A 25223-nucleotide genomic window follows, 5' to 3' on the forward strand; every position below is an offset into this window, starting at 1 on the left:
TTTTGCACTGGGCAAAATCACCATTGACCTTTTGCTTTACTGGGCTTAGATCATTGGACCCACTGTCCTGCAGAGTTTAGCACCAGCCCTAATTAAACACACCTGAACCAGCTAATCAGGCTTTTCAGGATCACTTGGAGGGGGGGAACAGTGGGACAGTAGGTCCCCACTAACAAGGTTAAAGACCTAGGACTTATAACCTGCATTCTTAGATCGACTGAGATACTGTAAATAGTGAAAAATGTTTGTATCTGTTAGGTTGTTCAGTCATTTCTGACAAATTGTCAGTGACATTAGTTTTGCTTACTTGTCTACTTTCCTTGTTGTTGTATACATGAATGGGCATTTCCCTACTTGTTTATTAAACTGCTGTGTAAATCCGGTAAAGGTTTGGAATTACTAAGATTTTTATATGAATTTGAATTTGAATTGTCTTATGCTTCTAATATGCTTATTTGGTGCTCAGTTATTAGTAGTACTAGCAGTAGTAGTAATATTTTCTAAATCTTACTCTTAAATACTTTTCTATGGTAGCACATTACCATTTCAAGAAAAAAAAAATGTTTTCAGCACCGATAAGAAAACATAAGTGACACTGAAGACTGGAATAATGTAAATGAAAATGTAACTTTGCCAAGACAGGAATAAATAACATTTCAAAATATATTATACACAAACAGTCAAGCTTATGCAATAATATTGTTTTTGTCATTTATTGCATGAAAACAAGTCACAAATCAGCATTTAAAAATGCATTCCAGCATGTCCCAGAATATAATATTACATTTTCACAGAAAGTGAAAATCAAAATAACTCAAATAAAATTCATTTTACCACCTGAGATTAATGATCAGCTCAGAATGCCTCTGTGATGTCACTGAACTGGGCCACATGCCCAAGCAACGGCAGCTGTCCCTTATGTGGCCGGATTCCCAAAGTAGGGGACACATACATAGGGCATCTTGACCACAGCACTGTTCGCCAGTACATTTTTCCTTCAACATACAGTAAACACAAAGCAGACCACCCATGCTTTGATAATCCTGCCAAAAATCAGACCCCTTCGCTAAATCTTAACAGTTATTCTAAGGCCATCCCACCATGAGCCTCTCCCAAGACTTCCTACTCTGTCACTGCCAATTAGCATAATCTTATTGCAGTGGATAAGTCCTGTAAGGAAAGCAGAGTAACAGGTGCCACGAATGGTCCGGTTTATTATGACTCACACACTCGGTTTGATTCCAGTTTGTTTAAAGCTAAGAATCCCATGATGACAATATCGCTACCTCACGCTTACAAGTCGGTCCTTTCTGTCAAGCCAAAGAATCTCAGAGAGCTGTAGTCACCAACTAGTCACTTTCGCCAGACTACCCCACTGCCGTCGAGGTGCCAGGGAGAGCGAGAGGGCTTTTCTGGCTGCACCCCCCTCCCTCCCTCCCTGGTGGAATCGAAGTGGATACAGCTCCAGTCGAGGAGAGGAGTAGAGTTTGGAGTCACAAGGAAATCTCTGGAGTCTAGGCCTAGCGGAGAGACCTCATCCCACCCCAAAATCCCAGTATGGGGGCATCCTATGGCAAGAAAGTGAGTATGCTTTTGTAATTTTTTGTTAAACAACTTAGGTAACTGAGTTACTGTTGAGTGAATGAAACAGGCCATGGCTTGTTCTGAACACGACTTCAGAGATTCTTTTGGTTTGTTTATCTCAGAATCATCATCAAACATTCAAGTCACTGCTAATGGATTTTTAAACAATTTTAATATGCACAGTAGTACTTTTTTTAATATAATTATTATTTAATGTGCTTTCCAGATGATATACTTAATCATGAATGAAAAATGTTTTGTTTTTGTTTTTTTTTTTAATAGAAGTCAACATTCACAATAATGCTTTTAAAGGAACATGTTTCAAATGTCTAAAAGAGCAGAGCTGATTGTTTCATATTAACCCAAAAGCCCATTGTTGCAGTTCTGAATATTTGGCCGATATCCAGTGAAGCATTGGAGTGGTAACACTGACAAATATTTGAGCTATGGGAAGGACTGCATGCTGGGAAGGTGTGGATGGAGGGTGTGGTGGTGACTGAACTTGACTCATTGCTCAGTTCTGCAAGTGACAGCTGACAGCTGCTGTAGAGAGGGTTACTAGAGGATTATAGGATACAGGAGCCTCTTCTGATTACCTATGTCTGAGCCATTTGCTTGTACAATCAAGTGTCAGATTTATCAGGGTGAGGAGTCACAGTCAGAATTAAACAAATATTTTTCCATTTTATGGCTAAGTCGGCTGTGTTGTACTGGCATGTAGGCACTTAGCTAGATTAACAACTGTTTTGTAAATTAACACTGTATTGACTAATTACCACAACTACCTGTTTTTTGTGAGCCTGGACCACAAAACCAGTCAAAATTTATACATCATCTGAAAGCTGAATAAATAAGCTTGCCACTGATGTATGGTTTGTTATGATAGGACAATATTGGCCGAGATACAACTATTTGAAAATCTGGAATCTGAGGGTGCAAAAAAATCAAAATATTGAGAAAATCACTTTTAAATTTGTTCTTAAATTTGTTCTTTGTAATATGCAAGTTCTTAGCAATGCATATTACTAATCAGAAATTACGTTTTGATATATTTACAGTAGGAAATTTACAAAATATCTTCATGGAACATGATCTTTACTTAATATCCTAATGATTTTTGGCATAAAAGAAAAAGCGATAATTTTGAGCCCATACAATGAATTTTTGGCTAGTGCTACAAATATACCCGTAGCCAAAAGGCGCCTTTGATATTATTTTCATCTAAACCACTAGATGGCAGAAAAACGTAGTGTAGCATATTCCAAAACATCCACTTTTCAAGATACACATACAAGTGTTGCTGATGCTTGACGCGATGGTGAGCTTCTGTGTCGATTCTGTGCTTACTTGATCTAATATCTGCTGTTTTTAAAAAATGTTGTAGATTTAAGCAGCAGCAAATGGGAATCACTAAAATTCTTGAATCTTGAGATAAAGGACTTTGTAATGATTTGTTTAAGATTTGTTTAAGATAATTAAAGCAGCAGTTTTTAAATAACAAAAGAATATGTAAAAGTATGGTATTTCGATAATTAATAGAAGGCTGACTTTTCCATTTGTTGACATGACATGGTTAGATTCAGATAGCAAATGTCATATATTATGTTGGGTGTCCATCTTAGAGATAATCACCATGTTTACAATGAAACCAACATATTTAAAAACATTCTATTAATCATATCATATAAAAAAAAAAATCATTTGTTGTTACTACTATACTAATGCTTCCATAATCTTTACATTTTAAAAATGATTTTGCTTCTGTATTGTAAAATATATTATATTAACATATTTTAATGACAGTATATTTATTGAACTTTTTTTTTTATCAAAATATGCAGAAAATAGTATAAACTTTGCTGAAATTATTTTGAACAAGTATTAACTGAGACATTATTAAAATAATAATAATAATAATTAAAAAAAATTAACTAAAGTACATATTTGTATCAATACTGTGTGCCTTTTGCCCCATGCTGGTGAGCCTTTTACCTTGTGTGTGGGGTAAATGTCCCCTTTTGCCACCTCATACATTTATAACATTTTTAAACAAAATAAACTTGTATGATTATTTTCACACAAATATTTCAATATTTTAAATCAATCAATCAATCAATGGATGGATGATTTTTCAACAATTACTGACCAACATTTTATGGTGTAACTTGCACCATAAACAGCATCTTTGTACTTGATACAATTTTCCTTTAATGTACAGCACTTGTTTACTGTAGTAAGTAAGAGCAAGCTTGAGACGAAATATGAAACTGGTGCATGAGAACAGTATAAAAAAGAGAGAGAGAGACAGTAAATACAACTTGTAGACATAATTTTATTGTGTGTAATTTACAGTAATTACAGTCTAAATGAAAGTAATTTGCTTAAATTTAGTAAAAACTGAAAATATTATGTAATTACATGTATTTAGGATAGGTAAACGCTAGTTATGAAGTTAATGTCATTTTCATTACAGATTAAAAATGCATTATATAAGATGTGGCAGACATGACACTGTGATGAAAATGTAAATAAATAAATAAATACAGAGCGACAGAGTGTGAAAAATACCCCTATATTTTCCCCTTGAGTCTAGCAGCAGGACAGAGGTCATGGAGTAATACTAATTTACTTACTAGAAACACTATCAAAAAGCAGACAATAATAGTCTAGCAATGACCTTGCAAATTCCTTTCCAGGACAAGGAAAGTCTCACGTGCAAATTGGTGCCAGACCAATTCAGCATCCTGTAATTGCTCAAAATATAGTCTTACTTAAGGTTTACAGCCATCTCACTCTGTTCAACATGGTGGATCACATCCTACCTCAAAACTTATACTTGAAGCAAAACAAGAACGGCAACACCCCTTGAGCAGACTGTCGTTTCAATAGTCCAGCAGTTACTGGAATGTACGTTCTTCAGTAATGTCTAAGGTGCAGCAGAGAAAGCAGTGCTAAGTAAGAGAGCTGAAAATGTCAGCTTGTCAGAGCTGTAATTTCATCCTCTCTGCCAGCTTCCGGGCCACTTGGCATGAGCTGAATACCTCGACTGGACCCCGCAGTTATAGACCCTCACATCACAAGACCCCTCTTTCACTTTTTCAAAGTAGGCTGTTGAACTGAGGCCGAACTGTAAGAGAAATCACGCAAACATTCGTGATTTTTAAAATAACCTATTGTAGCGACGTGCTCTGTTTTGTTATGTCTGGTTAGCTCAACTGATTTAATTAAAACGTTGTTCCGTCTTCATCCTGTTACAAGCTTTGTTCCACTGGAGCGTCCGTCTCTGCTGTGGTATTTTATGCATGAGTGAGATGAGGCGCACCTGCACAAAGCTCACTCAATCACGAGTGAATATGGAACGGTTGGTTTCAAGCCAAGCCAGTGAAATCTCTGCTAAGCCTGGCAATGTTCGTAATAGCATACTACCACACTACTAGCACTAGCATTTCTGTGTATGTATGCACAGATTGCCTAGTTTGTTTATGTAATTTGCCAAAAAACATGCAGCGTACAACAACGACGAGGCACACAAGCATAACCTGCTCCTAAATTATTATGAGTAATAACAAAGCTGGTCTAGGATCAGGATTAATACAACTACATCAGCCAACTCCTGAGCAGAGCACTTGCATGTGATTGCCCTACTGCTAAATGGGATGTCAAGTTGTGCTAATGCCTCCTGTGCCAGAGACCTACTGAGGAAGATTAGACAAATCAGACAAAATCCTTTCTAAATGATCCACCAGTCGAGCTAAAAATAATTACACGCTCTGGGAAGGAATTTAACTCTGAAAGAACAGGTGTTTACGTTCTACATGGACAGTCCCTGATTCGTAGAAAGGTTATCTGAGACAGCACCCATATCTAATGCATTTAAAGTGTTATTTACTGTTTTTGTAATCAATGGACTGAAGTAGCCTGATATTTTAGAAGTCTTTTTTTTGCTTGTGCGCGGTGATGCTGGACTGACATCTAGTGATGTGGATGAAGCACAAACGCACAAGAGCTTTCGCTTTTCCACTGCCATTGTAGAAATACCCTGCAATTACAGTGTATTTGTCATTTAAGATTACTTTATTCCATTATTATTATTTGCTTGTTATTAATTTATTTCGTATAATACTTTTTTGTAGGCTACCGATATGACTGTAGTCTTGGAATCTTACTTAGTGCATCCTTAAAGGAGAAGTCCACTTCCAAAACAAAGATTCACATATAATGTACTCACCCCCTTGTCATCCAAGATGTTCATGTCTTTCTTTCTTCTGTAGTAAAGAAATTATGTTTTTTGAGGAAAAAAACATAAAAAAACGGATTTTTCTCCATATAATGGACTGATATGGTGCCCTGATTTTGAACTTCCAAAACGCAGTTTAAATGTGGCTTCAAACGATCACAAATGCGGTTGTAAACGATCGGTTATTTTCATAAAAATAATAGAATTTATATACTTTTTAATGTCAAACGCTCGTCTTGTCTTTCTCTCCCTGAACTCTGTGTATTCTGACTCAAGACAGTTCGGGTATGTCGAAAAACTCTGATCGTATTTTCTCCCTCAACTTCGAAAATCATTTCAAAATCATCCTACATCGCTGCAGAAGTCCCGACACAGTCTTTGCAAAGTGAACATGCAAAGATCATCAAACACCCTTAACAAAAAAGGTAAAACAGTGATATAGGACGATTTTGAAGTTGAGCGAGAACATGAGATGGGAGTTTTTTTCGACATACACTAACTGACATGAACCAGAACAAAAACAGTCCAGACAGAGCGAGACAAGACGAGCGTTTGACATTAAAAAGTATATAAATTGTATTATTTTTATGAAAATATCCAACCGTTTCACTAGATAAGACCTTTCTTCCTCGGCTGGGATCATTTACAGCCACATTTGTGATTGTTTGAAGCCACATTTAAACTGCAATTTGAAAGTTCAAAATCGGGGCACCATATCAGTCCATTATATGGAGAAAAATACATAATTTCGTTACGACTGAGGAAAGAAAGACATGAACATCTTGGATGACAAGGGGGTGAGTACATTATATGTGAATCTTTGTTTTGGAAGTGGACTTCTCCTTTAAGTTACGCCGTGTTGATTTTACAATAACATATATGACGTATTTCTCAAATGTTATTGTACTACACACTTTGCTGGAGGACAACTTGAAATAGTTTGTGATAATTGAAATTCCAGTTTTAAATTGCTGTTTAAAAGTTTGCGTGACACACAGTTATTATACTCACACATTATACTTACTTATACTTCCAATGAGCTTTCATTAATAAAGGAAAGCATCTGTATTCATTTTGTTATCAACAATGGATCCTAAATGGTTAACTATACTGAAATTATACAAAGCTAGAGATAGCTTCTGGTTGGCTGATGTTAGACAGTGAACGTGTAAGAGAAAAGTGGGTCAGATTCAAAGTAAGATGGGTCCAGACACCAGAATGTATAAGAACCCTGGAGACGAGTAACTGAACCTGTCCGAGGTGCACTTCAGCCTGGGCAACAAATGAGTCTCTGATCAATGGACTTTAAACAGGACACTTAAAGCAGAAATCCCTTTCTCCTTCTCTCTCTCACCGTCTCTCTCTTTCAGCATTAGCACGGGTCTCATTTCACTCCATTAACAGAAAAAAACTCTCTGAAATAAGAAACAACAATTCAATTTGAAGGCTAAATTGTGGGTTGTAGGCAGAGATAGAGGTTAATCTGAGACTCTGGAATGCTGAAGTTACAGAATGACTGCTTGGATGTTTCCTTTTACAATAGATATTTGTTCACTAAATTAGTTTTCATCTGTTTATGAGATATGAGATGTAAAATCATTTTAAATACTTATTACTTATTCCTAATGTCTTTCTACCACACAGTTTACTACAGGCCTAAAGTGCAAATGTAAACATGCAGTTGTAGCCTAAATGATGACGACAGCAACAACAATAACAAAATATTGTATGTTTGTTTTTGTCGGAAAAGTTTGGTTTTAAAAACAGTTGATCAGAATCAGCCCATGCAGGATTGCATGCAGAATTCAAATTACGTTAATGAGTTATAAACACTCCTTTACTGACCTCCCTAGAGATTTGTTATTGAAACTGCTGTGACTCATTGAGAACTTAAATAGCACAGCTTCATGCTGCTGATTTGTTTTTGGCATATGAAATAAGATATACTTGTTCTCCAAAAAATATTTGATGACATTTGTCATAGTGTAGGTCATATTTATATCTTAGTAGAGGTACAGCACTGAAGGAATGGGTTCTGGGCATGACGTAAAATGAGCATGTGAGGATATGTAGTGCTCTGTTTGTAGTACTGTATTCCCCACCAGGTGGCACAATCAGCCTAAATGTAAAAATGCCTTTGACTGTTATCAACATGTGATATATAAATACAGGTGCTAATTTGATAAATGACTAAAAGGTAAAACTTTTATTCCCATTACACACTGTATGTAAAGTGGTGCATATTTAATATATTTATAGCCAAGACCATGACCATGACCATGCCTGATGATCAAGTGAGAGAAAAATCTGTTCTTAATCCAGAGATGAGCAAGCTGTGTTAACATCTGTTTGTGATGTAATGCTAATATTCACAGTGATTTTCAGTCCAATAGTGAATGCTAAATGATGGTGTAGCCTGGATTAGGCATGTGCAAAGCTACAAAAATAAACTTCTTTTCAAAACAGGCCCTATTCAGTTAGTTTGTTACTCACCCTCATGATTTATCAAACTTGACTGACTTTCTTCCATGGAACGTGAAAGAAGACACTGTGAAGAATGTTGGTAAGCAAACTGTTTCGGTTCCCATGTACTAAAGTAACTAAAACTGAAATAAAAATTAATTTTTAATAGTAATAAAAATAACAAAAACACACAACAAAATTAATAAAAACTCATTTCTTCTGCTGAACAAAACAAAGTAAAACAAAACAAAACAATACAAAAAAACGAACTGGTGTAACTGGTGCCTATTGACTTCCATAGTATTTTTAACTCAGCAACTGGGGACCAGCAGAAGAGTAACAACTTAAGAGTAAATGACAACAGAACTGTAATTTTTGGGTGAACTATCACTTTTAACGAAACCTTGTAAGGCTGGTTTATAGTCATCAGACTGCTGTGGATGCTGGCTAGTTTGTTGTTGTTGTTGTTGTTGTTTTTGATAAATTTCGATTAATTTAGAGCTGCTAATTCTCTGAGAATGTTTTAAACAGTCTTAACAACACTTTTAACAACAGTCTTAACTGACAGTCTGCTGAGGCACAGCACACTCAACAAGCCCTCTCTGAGAAGTTGCATCTTTAAATGTCTCCCTTTTTACACTAAAAATATTAGAGGTAAATAAATAAATAAAAATCGACTTACTAGTTGACCTCAGTAATTGAAAATGCGAGTTGTTGAACAGTTATTTTTTAACAGATCATTTCTTGACTACATTAGCTGCATTCAAAGTCATGATGAATTAAAGTCCCCCATTACAGTTAAAAGACGCAATCACTTGTTTGTTTACTGTACTATAGAACATGTGCATTAGCTGGACAAGCCTGAGAAATACTTGACTGACTTGTTTGTGATGTAGTTACATCAGTTTTTTGTTTTTTTCACATTCAAGTAGAAAAAAAAAAAAACTTTCTGTGGGTTGTTATGAGTTATGAATATTATCAGCGGTTGTTTTGCAAAAGGATGAATATGCGCACACACTTGACTACACACACGTACACTTGTTTAACAGAACGGCCCCAAGCAGCCCAAGATTTATCACCATTTCCACTTACTTTCATCTCAACAGGAAACCAGTAGATGGACTCTGATCTTGTGTAGTTTACCAAGTCTTAGCTGCCAGTAAAACACATAATGACCATTAGGGGGAATGGAAAATGTTTAACTGTGTAAGGAAATAATCCTTTAAAGATCCATAAATGTCTGTTTAATTGCAACCTTTAGTTTGACATTCAGGCCCAGGCCATGTAAATCTGCAGAACTGTGTCACGTGCAATAAACAGAATGATGAACTATTAAACAATATTTCATTGTAGATGAAATCATTCCTTTTCAGTCTTTGTCTGGGTGCTGCAGCAGGTCCCTGCAGAAGATTGGAGCCTTGATCCGTGCCCATGTTCTCTCGTAGGTTCCGTGGATAATTAGCAGGCTGCCTCTCCCCTCCGTGGCCTCCGCTAATTGTTTGTGTCGTCTAGGAAACCTGAGAACCCTCAGCTTGAAAGCAGAGCGGCAAAGCGGGGCCAAAATCTATTAAAAACACCCTTTTTGTTTGTGACTTATGCGTGAGGATGCAATATCACTTTCCAGTACATGGGTACAGGGACACGTTCTGAACAGCGTAAATAAAACATGAGAGATCAGAACAAGCCACAAGCAGAAAGGTCAAACGATCACTTCGGCCAGTAACTGGACACTTCAGGTGAGGCGCTGTGGCATCCAGCCCATCTTGGAGGACAATGGTGCATTCTAGAGGAGGTCACGCTTGGCTCTCCTCAAGGTTTAGTGATGCCAGATTGCTTTGGCTGTGGCCTATATTCTGTCCCTTGTGATAGATGAGAGGACAACTTTGATTTCAGAGAGCTTGTTGTTCTTCTCTACTTTACTACATTATATTGCACTGGATGAAACTGTCACAGTTATGAACTCTTTTCTTGTGTTTTGTTTTACATAGGTTCTGTCCTACATATTGGTTTAGTCCAGGGGTGTCAAACTCAGTTCCTGGAGGGCCACAGCCCTGCAGAGTTTTGTTCCAACATAGCTCCAACACACATACTATGCAGTTTTCAATTAAGCCTGAAGGACTTGATCAGATGGTTCAGGTCTGTTTAATTAGGGTTGCATCTAAACTCTGCAGGGCTGTGGCCCTCCAGGACCAGAGTTTGACACCCCTGGTTTAGTCCTTTTGTGTTGGTTCTTTCCAGTTCCTGTTTGTCCTTATTTGGTTGGTTGTTATTTTGTTGCCCCAAAGGCAGTGGTCATAGCCCTTCAGGGGCCACGATCTTTATTTTTCAAGACGGCTGAGACCTGGAGGAATATGTGCGGGAGTTTGTGGACAATTGCCATCTTGCACCGTGGATGAGGCGGAGTCCAGCCTGGGGTCATTACATGTGAGTATCACCAACCCAGAGTCATCTCCCATCATGGCGCTAGCCCAAAGCCCTGTCAACTGCTGCCCCACGGCACAGAGCTGCCTGAGTCCATCGCAGCCAGAGCCTGCCGCCGTCATTGAGCAAGCGCCATCTGGAGCGACGGAGCTGACGATCGCCCCAGAGCTAGAGCCCCAAATGTCTGACCAGGTGCGAGAGCCGACAGCTCGAGCGAAGGCGGATACAGCTGTGGAGATTGTGAAGGCAACGGAAAGCCCCACCCACTGCACCACCGCTGAGGGTGAGCAAGAACTGGACTTGGGAGACTTAATAGACTTTCATTCAGAGATACCCATCCTTCTGTATTCATCCGAACTGTTAACCTGGGGAAATATCCCACCCAACCTCCCTCTCCCGCCTCCTCTCATTAATTTGTTCCCTTCCTCAACACCCTCTCCGCTGGATCCCGTCAGCTCCTCTGCTCACCCTCAGCTCACCATCTGTGGCGTGGGCTCGCCACAGGTCTGCCCATCTCCAGCTCCATTGGCGTCGAGTCTGGAGGATCCCTCGACTCTGCCTCCAGCCTCCGAGGGCCAGACTCCGCCTCGGTCCTGCGACCCAGCGGCTCCAGTATGTCTTCCAGCTCCCTTGTCCCTCCGGCTCCGCCTTGGTCAGTCGTCCCCTTACCTCCACCTCAGGACTGCACTCCTCCGGCTGTGCCTCGTCCCTTCGTTCCATCGGGCTCCTCCTTCCCTCCAGCTCCTCCTCAGTGCTCTGTTGCTCTGGTTCTGCCGCTGCCTGCCGGATCGATGCCTACCCCTCGGTCATCGAAGCCATGCTCCGCCTTGGCCCTCTGGATCCTCGGCTTCACCCTGGCTTGTTGCTCTCCGTCTCCACCTCGGGCTCCACCAGCACCTGCTCTGTCGGTTGGCCCCCTGGAGTCGTCAGCCCTTCCTCCACCATGGCTCCTCCCTCCATTGGCTCCACCGTGGGCCGTCACCATGACTGTGGGCCTTGCCTGACTCCTCCTGCACCTGGTCCTCCAGGAATCCTCCTTGGCTCCTCTCTCCATCAAAGCCACCCCGGTCGTCTGGAGGCCTTCTTGTCTCGCCCTCCTCCTGAACCCCCGCCCTCCCTCCACCGTTGGTTCTTCTGTGGCACGAGGTCACGCCTACCAGGAGGGGGGCGAACTGTCATAGTTATGAACTCTTTTCTTGTGTTTTGTTTTACATGGGTTCTGTCCTACATATTGGTTTAGCTCTTTTGTGTTGGTTCCTTCCAGTTCCTGTTTGTCGTTATTTGGTTGTTCCTCTCACATTGTCTATTTCAGACTGTACACTATCAGATGGTGTTCCTGTCTAAAAGATGATTGTTTCTTTAAATGAAGGGTGGGGCTTCCATTCCTATAGCTGTCTATAATGTCTCTTGACCACATTGCACTGTCCTGGATCTATAATAGAAAGTACCATGCTATACTGTACTACATAATATTATTCTGTTTGTTTTGCTTTGTTTTTGTTCATACATTACTTTAGAGATGTTCTGTATTGTTCAGCATTTAATTGGTTTATGTGTCCCTGTATTGTCTGACTAAACAATGGCATACTTACCCATATTGACTGGTTTAAGAAACATTTCATCACAGAATCAAGATATATGAAGCCCAGTTCCACAGCTTAATGGACTGAGGGTCATTCTATAACTAAAAGAGAGCATTCAGTGCTGAATAAATCCAATTCAGATCTCATTCATACTATTAAACACCACTCTACCATTCACAGAACGCTGCTCCAAATATGGATTGACTCTTAGTCAGCATAAGCTTATTTCAACCTGATTCCATTGTTACTTGAGGAGGCTTTGCATCTCTCAGCCTCTAAGTAAGTCTTTGTTGATTATAATACTATTTAAAACCTTTCTCCCAATGAGAGGACACAAATCCCTTTTAAATACAAGCAAATTAATTATATCTTAAAGCTCCGTTTTTATGTCAGGCATGAGAGCACATTCAGAGAAAAAAAAAAAAACATTCATATTTGTGCAGGTGAACAAAAATCCTCTGTGGGTTTTGTTTGCAAAGGGCGTGTAGGGAACAGCTAAACAGAAATTACTGCACACACTGGAATTTACCTCTAGGTTATAAGAGGTGTGTGTAAGGCTGAAATGGAAGAGATTTGTTCCTTCCTCACAATGGCCCTCTCTCTTATATCCCAACTTCCATCTCCTTACTGTGAACGATAAGACAGTGAGGCCCTTGTGGAGACACCAAGCCTGAGCAGGCCTCTCCTAGCAACTGCAGCAACATCATCCATTCACTCAGCCGGAGGGTTCTGTTTTGAATGTAGCTCAGGAAAGAGCTAGAGTCCTCATACATTCATTTGTAACTGCAGGCTGTAGAAAGGCTGGATGATGTGAGGTCCACTTAAAAGTAGAGAGGGTTTGTGCTCCCACTGCTGCATCTTAACATTTTTACATTTGACACAAAGTGGTTTCACACACTGGGCCTCATTCATGAAACTTGAGTAAATATATGAGTAAATTCTGAGCAATTTGCATGTAAAACAGACCTTCCTGAAAACTTAATTACAGCTACGCAAATTGCGTGTCCAGAAACGCAGTTTCATTAGATTAGTCATTTTCAAAATGTTACTCACATATTACAAGAGCTTTTCACCCAGCGATAAGCACTGTTATTCGACAAAATTGACATTAGATAGTGGGATAATCTTACAGATCCGAAAGAGGGATGACATTTTTTTGTGGGCATTTCAAGTGGGAGTCTATGGAGCCATGGAATAAAAGAATTTAAAAAAAAAAAAGGTACATTTGATTTTATATTTCAAAATTCTGACTTTATTATATCCCACAAAGGAAAAACCACTCATCATTCTCTCGTTTCCCCTCGGCTCAGAGTTTATATCCCACACTTCTGGCTTTTTTCCCTCAAAATTAACAGACTCACTAGTTTTGTTAAATCAATTTATAAAGTCCAAATTAGGGGATATAAACTTGCATTTGCAAGAAAAAATAAATAAATGTTATGTAAATGTTAATAGTAATAGGTTTAAATAATATTTCATGTTGTAACTGTAGGGCTGATACAATACGTCCCCTATGAACAGCGTATGTGAATATTATATAGACCTATTGTTTAAATCCGATTTATGCTTTAAAAATAGAGTAATCATAGCAGTTTTTGTCCATAGTATGTCCGTTTAAACATCTGCGTATAGCTTCAAATGGTGTCTTTGACGACTGTATTCTATTAAAATTATTTGCATTCCAATTTTGACATCAAAAGGCAAAAAAAAATTTTTTCTCCGATTCCATGGATTTTACCAGTTTACCTCCACTGGTTACCAGTGTATTTCTGCAACCACTATGCGCACGGCCGCAAGTGACGTAACTGTGACGTCTACTCCAAATTGGTCTATAGGTTTGAAGTAACACAAAGATGAGTAAAAAGGATTTTTGGATGAATTCTTCAACAACTATCCAACTAGGAACTATCCAAAGAGCCATACTGTAGTAAACTCAAAACCCCAATTGTTCTTAAAAGAAGGCTATTTGCTGACCCTAAGATGTTGCCTTTATTTTCTAGAGCATAGAAATGCTTCTCCTTGCAAGCATTGCACAGCAAGCAATGGAACAGCTGGTTTCAGGTTTCAAAGACAGAAGCATATTTAATGTGCCTCCACCTTTCCTGCATTCATGACCACTGAAGACTCTAATAATATATCCTAAATCAATTGAAGAAAAGTGCAAGCAGACAGAGAGTCAGTAATGCTGTGATTGATGAGATTGATGTGAATATTTGTAAGCTGATAAGCCTTTTTTCTCTCTTCTCTGTCTCTCTTTCCTGCATAGCAGAAGGCATACAACATTAAGCAGCAGAGTGTGAAAAACGGAAAACACTTGAATGGAGTTGGTAAGTCTACACTTATGCGTCCTTGAGAACAATTGAAAGCCTCCCAACGGCCCTGCAGAGGAACAATGCAGTGTTGCCACGGCTCCTTCTGTTCCACGCGAATGTCTTTGACCTTGTTTCGTGACACGTCACGACTGGGTCAAAAAGACTTCCGAAGTTCCTGCTTTGCTTCCTGTCATAAAATAATGATTAAGGCTTTCAGACATGTCATGTCCCACTGACCCTAAAAAGATTCAAAAACGAAACGTTCATCACTTGATCTAGGAGTGAAGACAAGAAAGATTCTGTTTTTAATAGATGTTAGGCATAATGACATGCAAAGTTCAGTTGTTTGACAGAAAACATCAAAAATCCTGTATTATGCAATCAAGTAAAAATGACTTATATAGCACTTTTCACAATACACATTGTTTTAAAGCAGAGAACCATAATGTTATTGTGTAATATATCTTAATATCTTCATGCCTCATAGTTTAATTTAGCAGATTAGAGGTGAGTGATAAAATAGTTTGCATTTTGCGATTCAAGCAATCAAGGAGTTGAGATATGCTATAATATAATATAATATAATATATGTCACCCTACACATGTGTACTGTATCTGTGCAGATATAATTGGACATACTGATATAGCCAACATGATATGAAGACCTGGGTAATGATATAATTACATTTTGCAAAGAAAAAAAAAATACACAAATAAAATAAAAATAAAATAAAATAAAATAAAATAAAACAGATTTACTGATTTACTATATAGTACCTCTTAATAAAAACTCTTAATAAACTCTAAATAAAGTTCTACTGATAATATGAAGTTCCTTATACCATTTTATACAATTTTGTCCATATCATAGAGCCATTCTTGTCTTATATAACTAACAAATAACCTCAGAAGCCCTGTTTCCAGAGAAAAATATAATAATAATTCTGTGGATAAACAAGTTCAGATGACCCTGACGATCATGTCTACAGATTTGTTTTTATTGTGTACAGAATGTAATCTTGAATGTAGACACGAACATTGTGTGATTGTAAGATGATTCTCTGCATGTGTATTTATTTTAAACTGCTTAGTGTATGAGTTTGTAAAGAATGAAAGCTTCTTGGTAGACTAATGGTTAATGTGAGATTTAGCAGAAGAGCAAGATAGATTAAGCCCTCCACTAATCCTATCAGACTCCTGAGAAAGAGAGAGAGAGAGAGAGAGAGAGAGTGTGTATGTGAGAAATACAGTTGGGAGGAGCAGAAGGGGCGTGGCTTTGGTGCCCAGTGGTCACATGACTGTTTGCACTGTGAGAGAGGAGGCATGTGGGTGAAGAACTGCAGAAACTCAAGAGAAACATCCCTCTCATAAACATGTAGGATATCACACACACACACACGCACACACTGGCAACAGCAGGATGGACCAGAGAGTTGAACACAGTTTTTATCCCCCTGAGGGCCAGCCCAGCAGACCCAGAGATGTGCTTGTTAAGTCAGGTAAGACAGAATCAACAGACTCCGGCTGAGATTACAGGATGCTGATATAATGATGCAGAGAAACATATTATTAGTAACCAGTGATAAGAACAGTTTTCAGTCTTATCATAGAATAAATTGATTGAGTTGTTGTTTAGATAAGTTAGCTTTTTTCCAATTATGCACATTGCTTTGTACAATCTACAATATAACAACAATGTAAGAAGTTGCAATGTGTGTGTGTGTGTGTGTGTGTGTAACCTATTTAGACAAAAACTCAAGAAATGTATTCTATGATAAGACTGAAAATGTTTTTATCATTGGTTACTAATAACACCATTAAATTGTAGCTGGCATAGTTTCACTGCATCTCTCTATAGCTATTATATCACAGTCACACTGATATTATTATTATTATTATTATTATATTTTTTTCTGCTTTGAGCCAGAAGTTCTTGCTTTCAAAGTTAAACGTACTGTATAATGTTCTTGAGAACAAGCTGCTTTACCATATAAAAGACAAACTACGAATGTCACAAAATATCCTTAAACAAATCAGTTCAGTAAGAAACAGGGAGCCATGCTCGCCCTGGGCATAGTGCCAGATTTGTTGCTCATGGCGTTTTGCTGCACATTGAGGCAACAGACTTTAAAAACTCTTTGGCAGCCATTAGAAAGTCACCATTTGGCCATTTTGGCATTTTGCTTTCATAGGCTGGTGATACAATGCAGCAATTTTTAATTGTCAATAACACAGGATAAATCAATATTCTTGCAACATAGTGACAAAGAGGACCATCTTTTTTTCCTAATGTTTTACCAGCAGTACGTTGCTGTATGTTTGTTTTAGCCGAAAAGCACAAGGTCCACAATGTACTTCTGCCTGACCATGATCGACACCAATAAACCCTGCTTTGTGTATTTGAACAGTTATCTTAAATCATCCACCTCTGACTGACCAGCTTTTAAACAAACACACCTTTCACCAACATTAGGAAATGTCTATGGGAATTAAATCTTAAAGGCACATATTTATCAATATTTAATATCTTGTCATCTTTTACTCATAATCAATTTTTGGTAACACTCAGTTTAGCCAATACTTACTTTTTACTATTAACAAGTTGCTTATTGGCATGCATATTACTACCATATTGGCTGTTTATTAGTACTTATAAATCACATATTAATGGCTTATTTTAGATTCCTTAACTCCACCCCATACCTAACTTACCTTATTAACTGTTAATAAGCATCAAGATTATTGAGGCAAAAGTTATAGTGTCGGTCAGTCAGTTAATAGTAAGAATTGTTTCTCAAACTTAAGTGTGACCCCCCTTTTTCCTGTGGAACAAAAAATATGTTTAGATTAATTAATTAACTTATTTATCATTTTGTTTTTAATGTAATGGAGGTCAGTGGGCTCAGATTTGTACTGTTCTGTATATTCTATTCTATTCTACTCTTTAAATTAGTTACACAATTTGACGTCAAAAAGAAAAAGAAGAAAAAAAAAAACTGCATGAAGTCTCTTTTTATTTTTTTCTTCCAGACTACATTTAGATGCTTGAAATAGGTTATATTGTGTTATTGTCCATAGAGACTACTGCGTTACTTCTTGCTGGGCACCTTTATAATGCAAATTCCCTGTCTGAGAGCTGTGCCTAAATTTTATGGCTTGCCAAGGACCAGCATTCAGGGGGGATTATGGGAAATAGCACTGCACTCCACACATACACACACACCCATGGGAGAATGGGATCCCAGGGCATCCTCTGAGAATGCTGACATCGCCATGACAACTGTCAGCATTCTGTTTGTATACAATCCATTCTGGGAACAAACTTCTTATATAACAGAGGATTTTTTTGTATAAACAAAAATGGCCTTTTAAAATGCTAAATGCCTGGTAGTCAACGGGACAACACATTTAGTGATGCAGAGGAAACTAAACTGTCCTTCCTAACATGAAGTCAGCATGCTTTAGTCTTCCTTTTTTAAAGGTGCTATAACATTTTTATTTATTTATTTATTTATTATTATTATTATTTTTAAAACATGAAACAAATTTCAATTAATCTTAAAAGAATTTGACGCCTTAGTTACTTTCAAAATGTAAAAAAAAAAAAAAAAAAAAAAAAATGCTTTCCAAAATGGAGACTAATGTTAGTGGAAAATGTGCATAGATTTAATAATTTAATATTTTTTCTAGGCCATCTATGTGAATCCGTCAAATCTACAAAAAGTTCTGAGAGCATCATTTATTTGCCACTTTTGATGTTTTGTAATATATAGCAAAGCAATTCTGATATTTTAAATGAGATTTAAGTGTCACTTCCTTTTTAGGACCACTGCATATATAATATACAGTATTTGTTTTAGGTCCATTGTCAAAATCAAAGTGTCAAAGTGCCATATTACCATCTGTCCCCATCACTAAAACATAGTCCTGCACTTTTTTGTACGGGTTGACATATCTTGTCCCTCGAAGCATATTAGCACCATTTCTAATTATAGCAGACCTACTGAGTCACTTTCAGTTATGCTGAGTATATAAGGAAACACCTGCTGTATCCCCACACAAACAGACACCACACAAATCTAATTAACCTTATGGTTTATCATCTGTGATTCTTGGAAACGGGCTCAGATCTGATAAGCAGAAACCCATGACTTTCCTGTCTGTGTAACTCCTGGGTTTGTGGGGGATGTTGATAAATACATTATGCCCGTAATAGAAGGATATTCACTTTCAGAGCAGACACAGTCCACCCTCTGCCGCGCTTCACCATGTTACTGATCTCTAATCAATGAGATCAAGGACAGTCTTCCAGAGCACCACATTATGTAGCAAAACAAAATGTATTGTGCCGCTTGTGTGTATGTGTAAGTGCTTTTATCTCATATCGAATTCTATCTGTAAGCTCTGAACAAGCACACAAAAATCTTTTGTATTTCATAATTATGATGCAACACTTTCCGTTCACATAATATTAATGTTGGCACACATGCTCACACTGTTTACTCAGTTAACAGCAAGCAGGCATTGCAACACATTCAACTCAAAAGAGATCATATTTGCACACACAAATAAACACTTACTGGCTTTAACTCTGGTGCCCACATGTCTCCTTTTCATACACACACTTATGATATGTAGACTCTATTGTTATTTATTGGAACATGGTTTTATGGTAACACTTTGGAATAGGGAACACTTATACACTATTAACTACGACTTTTCCCTTAATAAATTCCTAATTTGCTGCTTATCAATAGTTAGCAGGGTAGTTATTAAGTTTAGGTATTGGGTAGGATTAGGGATGTAGAATAAGGTCATGTAGAATAAGACATTAATATGTGCTCAATTAGTACTAATAAACGGCTAATATTCTTGTAGTATGAATGCTAATAAGCAACTAGTTAAGAAACTGTAAAATAAAGTGTTGCTGTTTTTATTTATTTATTGTTTGTTTGTTTACGCATTTATTTTAGTAAAAAAAAAAAATATATATATATATATATATATTTTTTTTTTTTTTTTTTAGAATTTCATTCTGGTCACCAAGACTCCATTTTTTGACTCAAAATATGGCAAAAGCAGTAATGGACCTTTCTCACATTTCCAGATTTCTCGTAGCAGAAGTCATCATAGTTGGGTAAAATCCGAGAGCAGTGAATGGGAGACTACCACAAATATATTTTTTTGCATTCCCATTTGCTCAAATAACAAAAGAAAAACTCAATGATAGTGTTTTCACAACTTTCATTCAAAGGAAAAAATAGAGAGAGACTGATATCGTCAGTCAGAAGAGAGAACAATTTCAAATTTACCGTCTGTCCCATAGTTGCGGCATTAGAAACACCATCGCATTAGCGTCAACTTGTTTTTTGTAACTTAATGAAAAGGTGATATAATACAAAGAATAATGTTATAAATGTACATACATTTAAAAAAAAAAAAAAAAAATCAAAATAGGAAAAAATGTCAAGGATTTATGATGATGATGACCATTAAAATGCATCATCACAGTCTTGTGAAAAGGGTCCATATTGTAAAATATTTTTACTATTTAAAATAACTACTTTCTATTTGAATATATTTTAGATTTTTGAATATATTAGAGTCTTCAGTGTCATGTGATCCTTCAGAAATCATTCTAATATGTTGATTTGCTGTTCAAAAAAACATTTGTTATTATTATTATTATTTAAAACAGTTGAGTACTTTTTCAGGATTCTTTGATGCATAAAAAGAAGATCTGAAGATCTGCATTTATCTGAAAGAAAAACTTATGTAACGTTATACAATATAACATTTAAAAGCTTGGAGTCAGTATACTTTTTTGGTAACACTGTAGTATAGGGAACAATTCTCACTATTAACTAGTTACTATTAATCAAAGAAACCTTAAAAAAAATTCTACTCAGCTGTTTTCATTTAATAATAATAATAATAATAATAATAAATGTTTTTGAGCAGCAAATCAGAATATTAGACTGATTTGTGAAGGATCACGTGACTGGAGTAATGATGCTAAAAATTCAGCTTTGAAATCACAGGAATAAATTACATTTTAAAATATATTCAAATAGAAAACAGATCTTTTAAATAGAAAAAATATTTCAAAATGTTACTGTTTTTGCTGTACTTTGGATCAAATAAATGCAGGCTTGGTGAGCAGAAGAGACTTCTTTAAAAACATTAAAAATATTACTGTTTAAAAACTTTTGACTGGTAGTCTATTTATATTTTTATTGCATTATATTATTTTATAGCTTTGTAAGACCACATACTGTACAGTATAAACAGTCTGACCTGCTTATTACAACATACACTCTGTCCAACCAGTGATCATGGATTCATAATCCTTATAAACATGAAATTTAATGGATTAACAGCATGCGGTATGAAAAAAAGAAAAAAAAAATGTAGTCCAATGGACTAAAATTCTGTTTCTCTCTCAAACAGCCACTTTAAGGGAAGTGAAAATAAAGTGCAGTTGCATTTATAACTAGATTTTTAGTTTGTCACTACAAAATTCATGGACACAATGTATTGCGCTTTACTGTGCTGAGCAGCACATTGCTTTGTGGTTTATGGTGTCTTCTAGATGGTTGTTAAGTTGCTTACAGACCCAAGTCAAAATATTGTTTAAAACTGTAATTAACACAAAAGCTTTTAGTTTATAGGATTAAATAAATATAAAATAGATTCTAAATTAAATATAGAATATAGGAGTCTAAAAAAAAAACTGAAATTAGAACTTGTGATGTGAACTTGTTAACCTCTGATACTAAACACTGGGTCACAAATACTTTCACATGCATGAATTCCCTTCACCATCTTACCTGTCATCATTATCATTTCATCCTCTTCTCATGCACTCAGATTGAGAAGTGCTAAGAACTGAGCTCAGCTTTTTTAATATTGAATGGTGGAGACTGTCTCTGGTTCCTCCTTCAAGCGTAGTATTGTTCTAAGCAAGCTTCAGTGCATATGACACCTGATCATATGACACGGATCACTGCACATTTAGTCTGTCCTATCCTTACAGGAGTGTCCCTATCCATGATGCAGTTGGGCTGGTTTACATTATGGATCTGGATACAAGTTTGTTCTTTAGAAATGATGAAGCACAAATGTGTCAGAACCAGCACTACTTCAGAACCTCACAGTTTACAGTTCACAGTTAATTACAGGATAATCAGTTCCAATTTCACCAAATAAATAAAAAAAAAATCGTAATGATCCTAAAATATGCTTAATTTTCTTTTGAACATTGTGCCTCATTCATGAAACTTGTGTAAATATATGAGTAAATTCTGAGTTATTTGCGCGTAAAAGAGATCTTCCTTCACAAACGCATCATAAACATCCGTTTTGATCGTTAAACGTGTATGTTAATGAATTCCAATCATTGGTAAATAGGTGCTCGTGCATGCTCATTCACAATTAGTATAATCCCCATCTATTAATTACAGCTATGCAAAATGTGTGTCCAGGAACACAGTGGAATATACTTTTTCAGGTTTGGCACCAGTATATTGCATAAATGCAAAAAAGATTAAAAGGCCATATGCCTAACAAGAAATATTTAATAAATGTGTGTCCACCAACAATAATTTTTTTTTTTTTTTTTTCATGCAACTAGTAAAGTAACGCATTACTTTTAAATTTCTAAGAAAAATATCTGAGTTACTTTTTCAAATAAGTAACGCCAGTTACTTTTTTCCCCCATTTATTGACTGACAGGTCTCCTGTTGGGAAATTGGGAGTAAACAAGATGTTACTGTATTCTAGACTAAATGTGAACATGCATTAATTCATCTCACAAAAAAAAACTGATTCAGTATTCCTCAAAATGAATAAAAACAGTGAAATGCAAACTCAGAATATGATGCAGCCCTGCAGTAATTAAAATATGTTAAATAATGCAAATATCCTTTATGTATAATCCCTTTTTATTAACCAGTGTCTTTGCTGGTGACCTTCAGTGATGCAATTCAACCATACTAAAGAGTGATCTCCTGCATAAATGTACTTTTCTTTCAGCCTGAGGTGAATTCATTTCACTTTTGGTGTAAAAGGGCTTTTACATTAGAATAGTTTTAAAAAAACAAAGAAGCAAGCCTTGCCCAGATTTAAAAAGTAACACAAAAGCAACGTAACACATTCATTTTAGTATAACACTGTCAAATAGTGACAGTGACGAACGCTGCGTTTTACAATTATCAACTCAGCTATAAAAAGTAAACAAATAAAAAAGAGGGCAAGAGCAAATGAACTTGTATTTATTATGGCACTACATCAAAATTCAGTGTCATCAGTTTAATAAAAAGAACACAGAACTTTTTACACACCATTTACATGTGGTAGGGAGCAGGTGTACATTTCTTTCATACCAGCTAACATACAAAAATTCAAAAGTTTATGTCAGAATGGCTTTAATGGAAAAATTTGTTCTGCTCGTGTTCCATGAATGAGGCCCATTGTGTTGACATTAAGAAACATTGCACCTACATGTCTACTAGCTCTCATTAGAGTATTAGTAGACTGTCTATTGACATTCTATTGACTATAAGTAACTTTGTAAGTACATGTCAACTTGTTCTAACTTACCTTACCAGTCTTAACTCTAATGAGAGTTAGTAGACATATAGGTTAGTCAAAATGAAGGAAAACCAATATGATTTCTTTATTTGTTTTTTGGGGTGAAATATGCCTGGATGCATTCTTTATCAAATTATTGTGAAATGATGATTTTTCTGTGTGTAGGCCATCATATTTCTAACAACACACAACATATCCACATACCGGTTGTATTGAACAGTCTATAAGATGGCTATGTTAAAATTCTAATTATGGTCAGAAATGTGCAATCATTGCACGCCAATCATTTGTCTATGTCATGGTGTGTTAGAGGTTAGGTTTTGTAAAAAGTTTGCAAATAGCTGGACTCAGCAGAAGGAAATGGATGTAAGGAATTTCCACCCAAAGCCAGAAGAACATAAACACTCTGCATGTCCACCTGCTCCCTTCAGGAAACCTTCAGCTCGCGTGGAAACATTTAAAGTGGAGCAGAGACAAGCTGTAGTGGTGTAAATGTAAATGCTGGCTCTCTGATGTGGGTTGTTTATGCCGCACCATACTTCCTGCAGTTTATTACGCTGTTCTTCTGCGTCATTCTTTGCCTTTCTGCTCCCAGTAAAAAGAAGTCAAACTGGGTTTTAGGCCACATCCTTCCTCACACATTGTTCTCTCTGTCCTCAGCCTCAGCATATGCAGATATCCAATGGGAACAGCCTCATCAGCCGAGAAACCCAGACAGGGATCCATTTGGTTACCCTCATCGTGAGATCCCCCCGTTGGCAAGTTACGCTCCTCAGCCTGATTACATGACAGGGGATGATGATCTCATCAAGCCTAAAAAGCTGATTAATCCAGTAAAAGCCTCTAAAAGCCACCAGGAGCTTCATCGAGAGCTGCTTATGAACCATAAACGGTATGAGGATACACAAGTTTACAGTACATAAACAAGGATTACAAATTTAGTGCAGACTGTCTATGATGGCGTCTATGATCAAACTTTGCAATCTGATAATGAGTCCAAAATAGACTGATTGGTGTTTTCCTGTGAACGTTCCTGTGAAATGAGTACACTGTAAGTCACCGTAAAGCATCTGATAAATGGCAGGTAATAGTCACTTAGTGAGAAACACTTCTTTATAAGTGATTCTGAGGGTTGGGGATGTAAACAGAAGTTCAGTCCCAAACAAATGCGACCCACGAGCTATCATCTCTGTGCTCATGAGCAAGAGTCTCAGTCTCTCCACATATGCTGTAAGCCCCTTTGAATAAAAGTTTCAGTCACACTTTATTTTAAGGTCCAGTTCTCACTATTAACAAACCATTAACTACGGCTTTTGCCTCAGTAAACTACTAATTTGCTGCTTATTAATAGTTAGTAAGGTAGTTGTTAGGTTCAGGTATTGGGTAGGATTAGGGATGTAGAATATGGTCATGCAGAACAGGTGCTCTATAAGTACTAATAAACAGCCAATATGTTAATAATAGGCATCCCTTATGAAAAAGAAGTTTAAGTATGCTATTAGTATACTTCTTTTAAATTAAAAAATAGGAAAGCATACTTTCAGTCTACTTTTAATGTACTTCTCAGAAATGTCCTTTATGTACTTCCCAGAAATATACTTAAAATCACATTTAAGTATTCTTTACTTATACTTAGGAAAAAGTCTAAACATATTTGAGCAGTGTTGTTCTCCGATAATCCATGTTTTCATCGTTATGGTGGTAGGGGGCGCTGTTACACGTCTTCTGTACAGAATTTCCAAAACACAAGCGAAGAAGAAGCCGAAACAACAGATGCTTCCACATGTTTTTAACAATATCATCAGTCATAAAACAGCATCAAAACTGTAATAGTACAGAATAAAATGTGACCCATGAAGAGGTAATAATGACTCTCAAGCTTTGGGGTGTTGATCGACTCCATCTACGTTATGATTATCATTCTGAATCCAATTCATAGTCTTTTTTCAGCTTTTTGTTCAAAATGTTGTCTATTTATTTCTTTTTTATTATTTTTTATGAAACCTACCCACATTTAAGTGTTTATAAAAA

The 25223-nt window shown here is 36.8% G+C and overlaps 1 protein-coding gene across 3 annotated transcripts in view; it reads left to right on the forward strand.

Moving 5' to 3' along the window:
• The first annotated feature begins 1465 nt into the window (after positions 1-1465).
• Positions 1466-25223, forward strand: part of si:ch211-236d3.4 (actin-associated protein FAM107A) — a 33633-nt gene continuing 9875 nt past the window's right edge. The window contains exons 1-3 of one of the 3 annotated variants that reach the window (XM_051123186.1): positions 1466-1581; positions 14558-14615; positions 23853-24084. In XM_051123186.1, the coding sequence (XP_050979143.1) occupies positions 1558-1581; positions 14558-14615; positions 23853-24084 (314 nt within the window). In that variant the 5' untranslated portion in view covers positions 1466-1557. Of the gene's footprint in view, positions 1582-14554; positions 14616-15916; positions 16100-23852; positions 24085-25223 lie in introns of those variants that run through there. The other 2 variants (XM_051123185.1, XM_051123188.1) reach the window with 2 other exon arrangements.

The sequence above is a fragment of the Labeo rohita genome, chromosome 11 (assembly GCF_022985175.1).
Source record: "Labeo rohita strain BAU-BD-2019 chromosome 11, IGBB_LRoh.1.0, whole genome shotgun sequence".
Classification (NCBI taxonomy): Eukaryota; Metazoa; Chordata; class Actinopteri; order Cypriniformes; family Cyprinidae; genus Labeo; species Labeo rohita.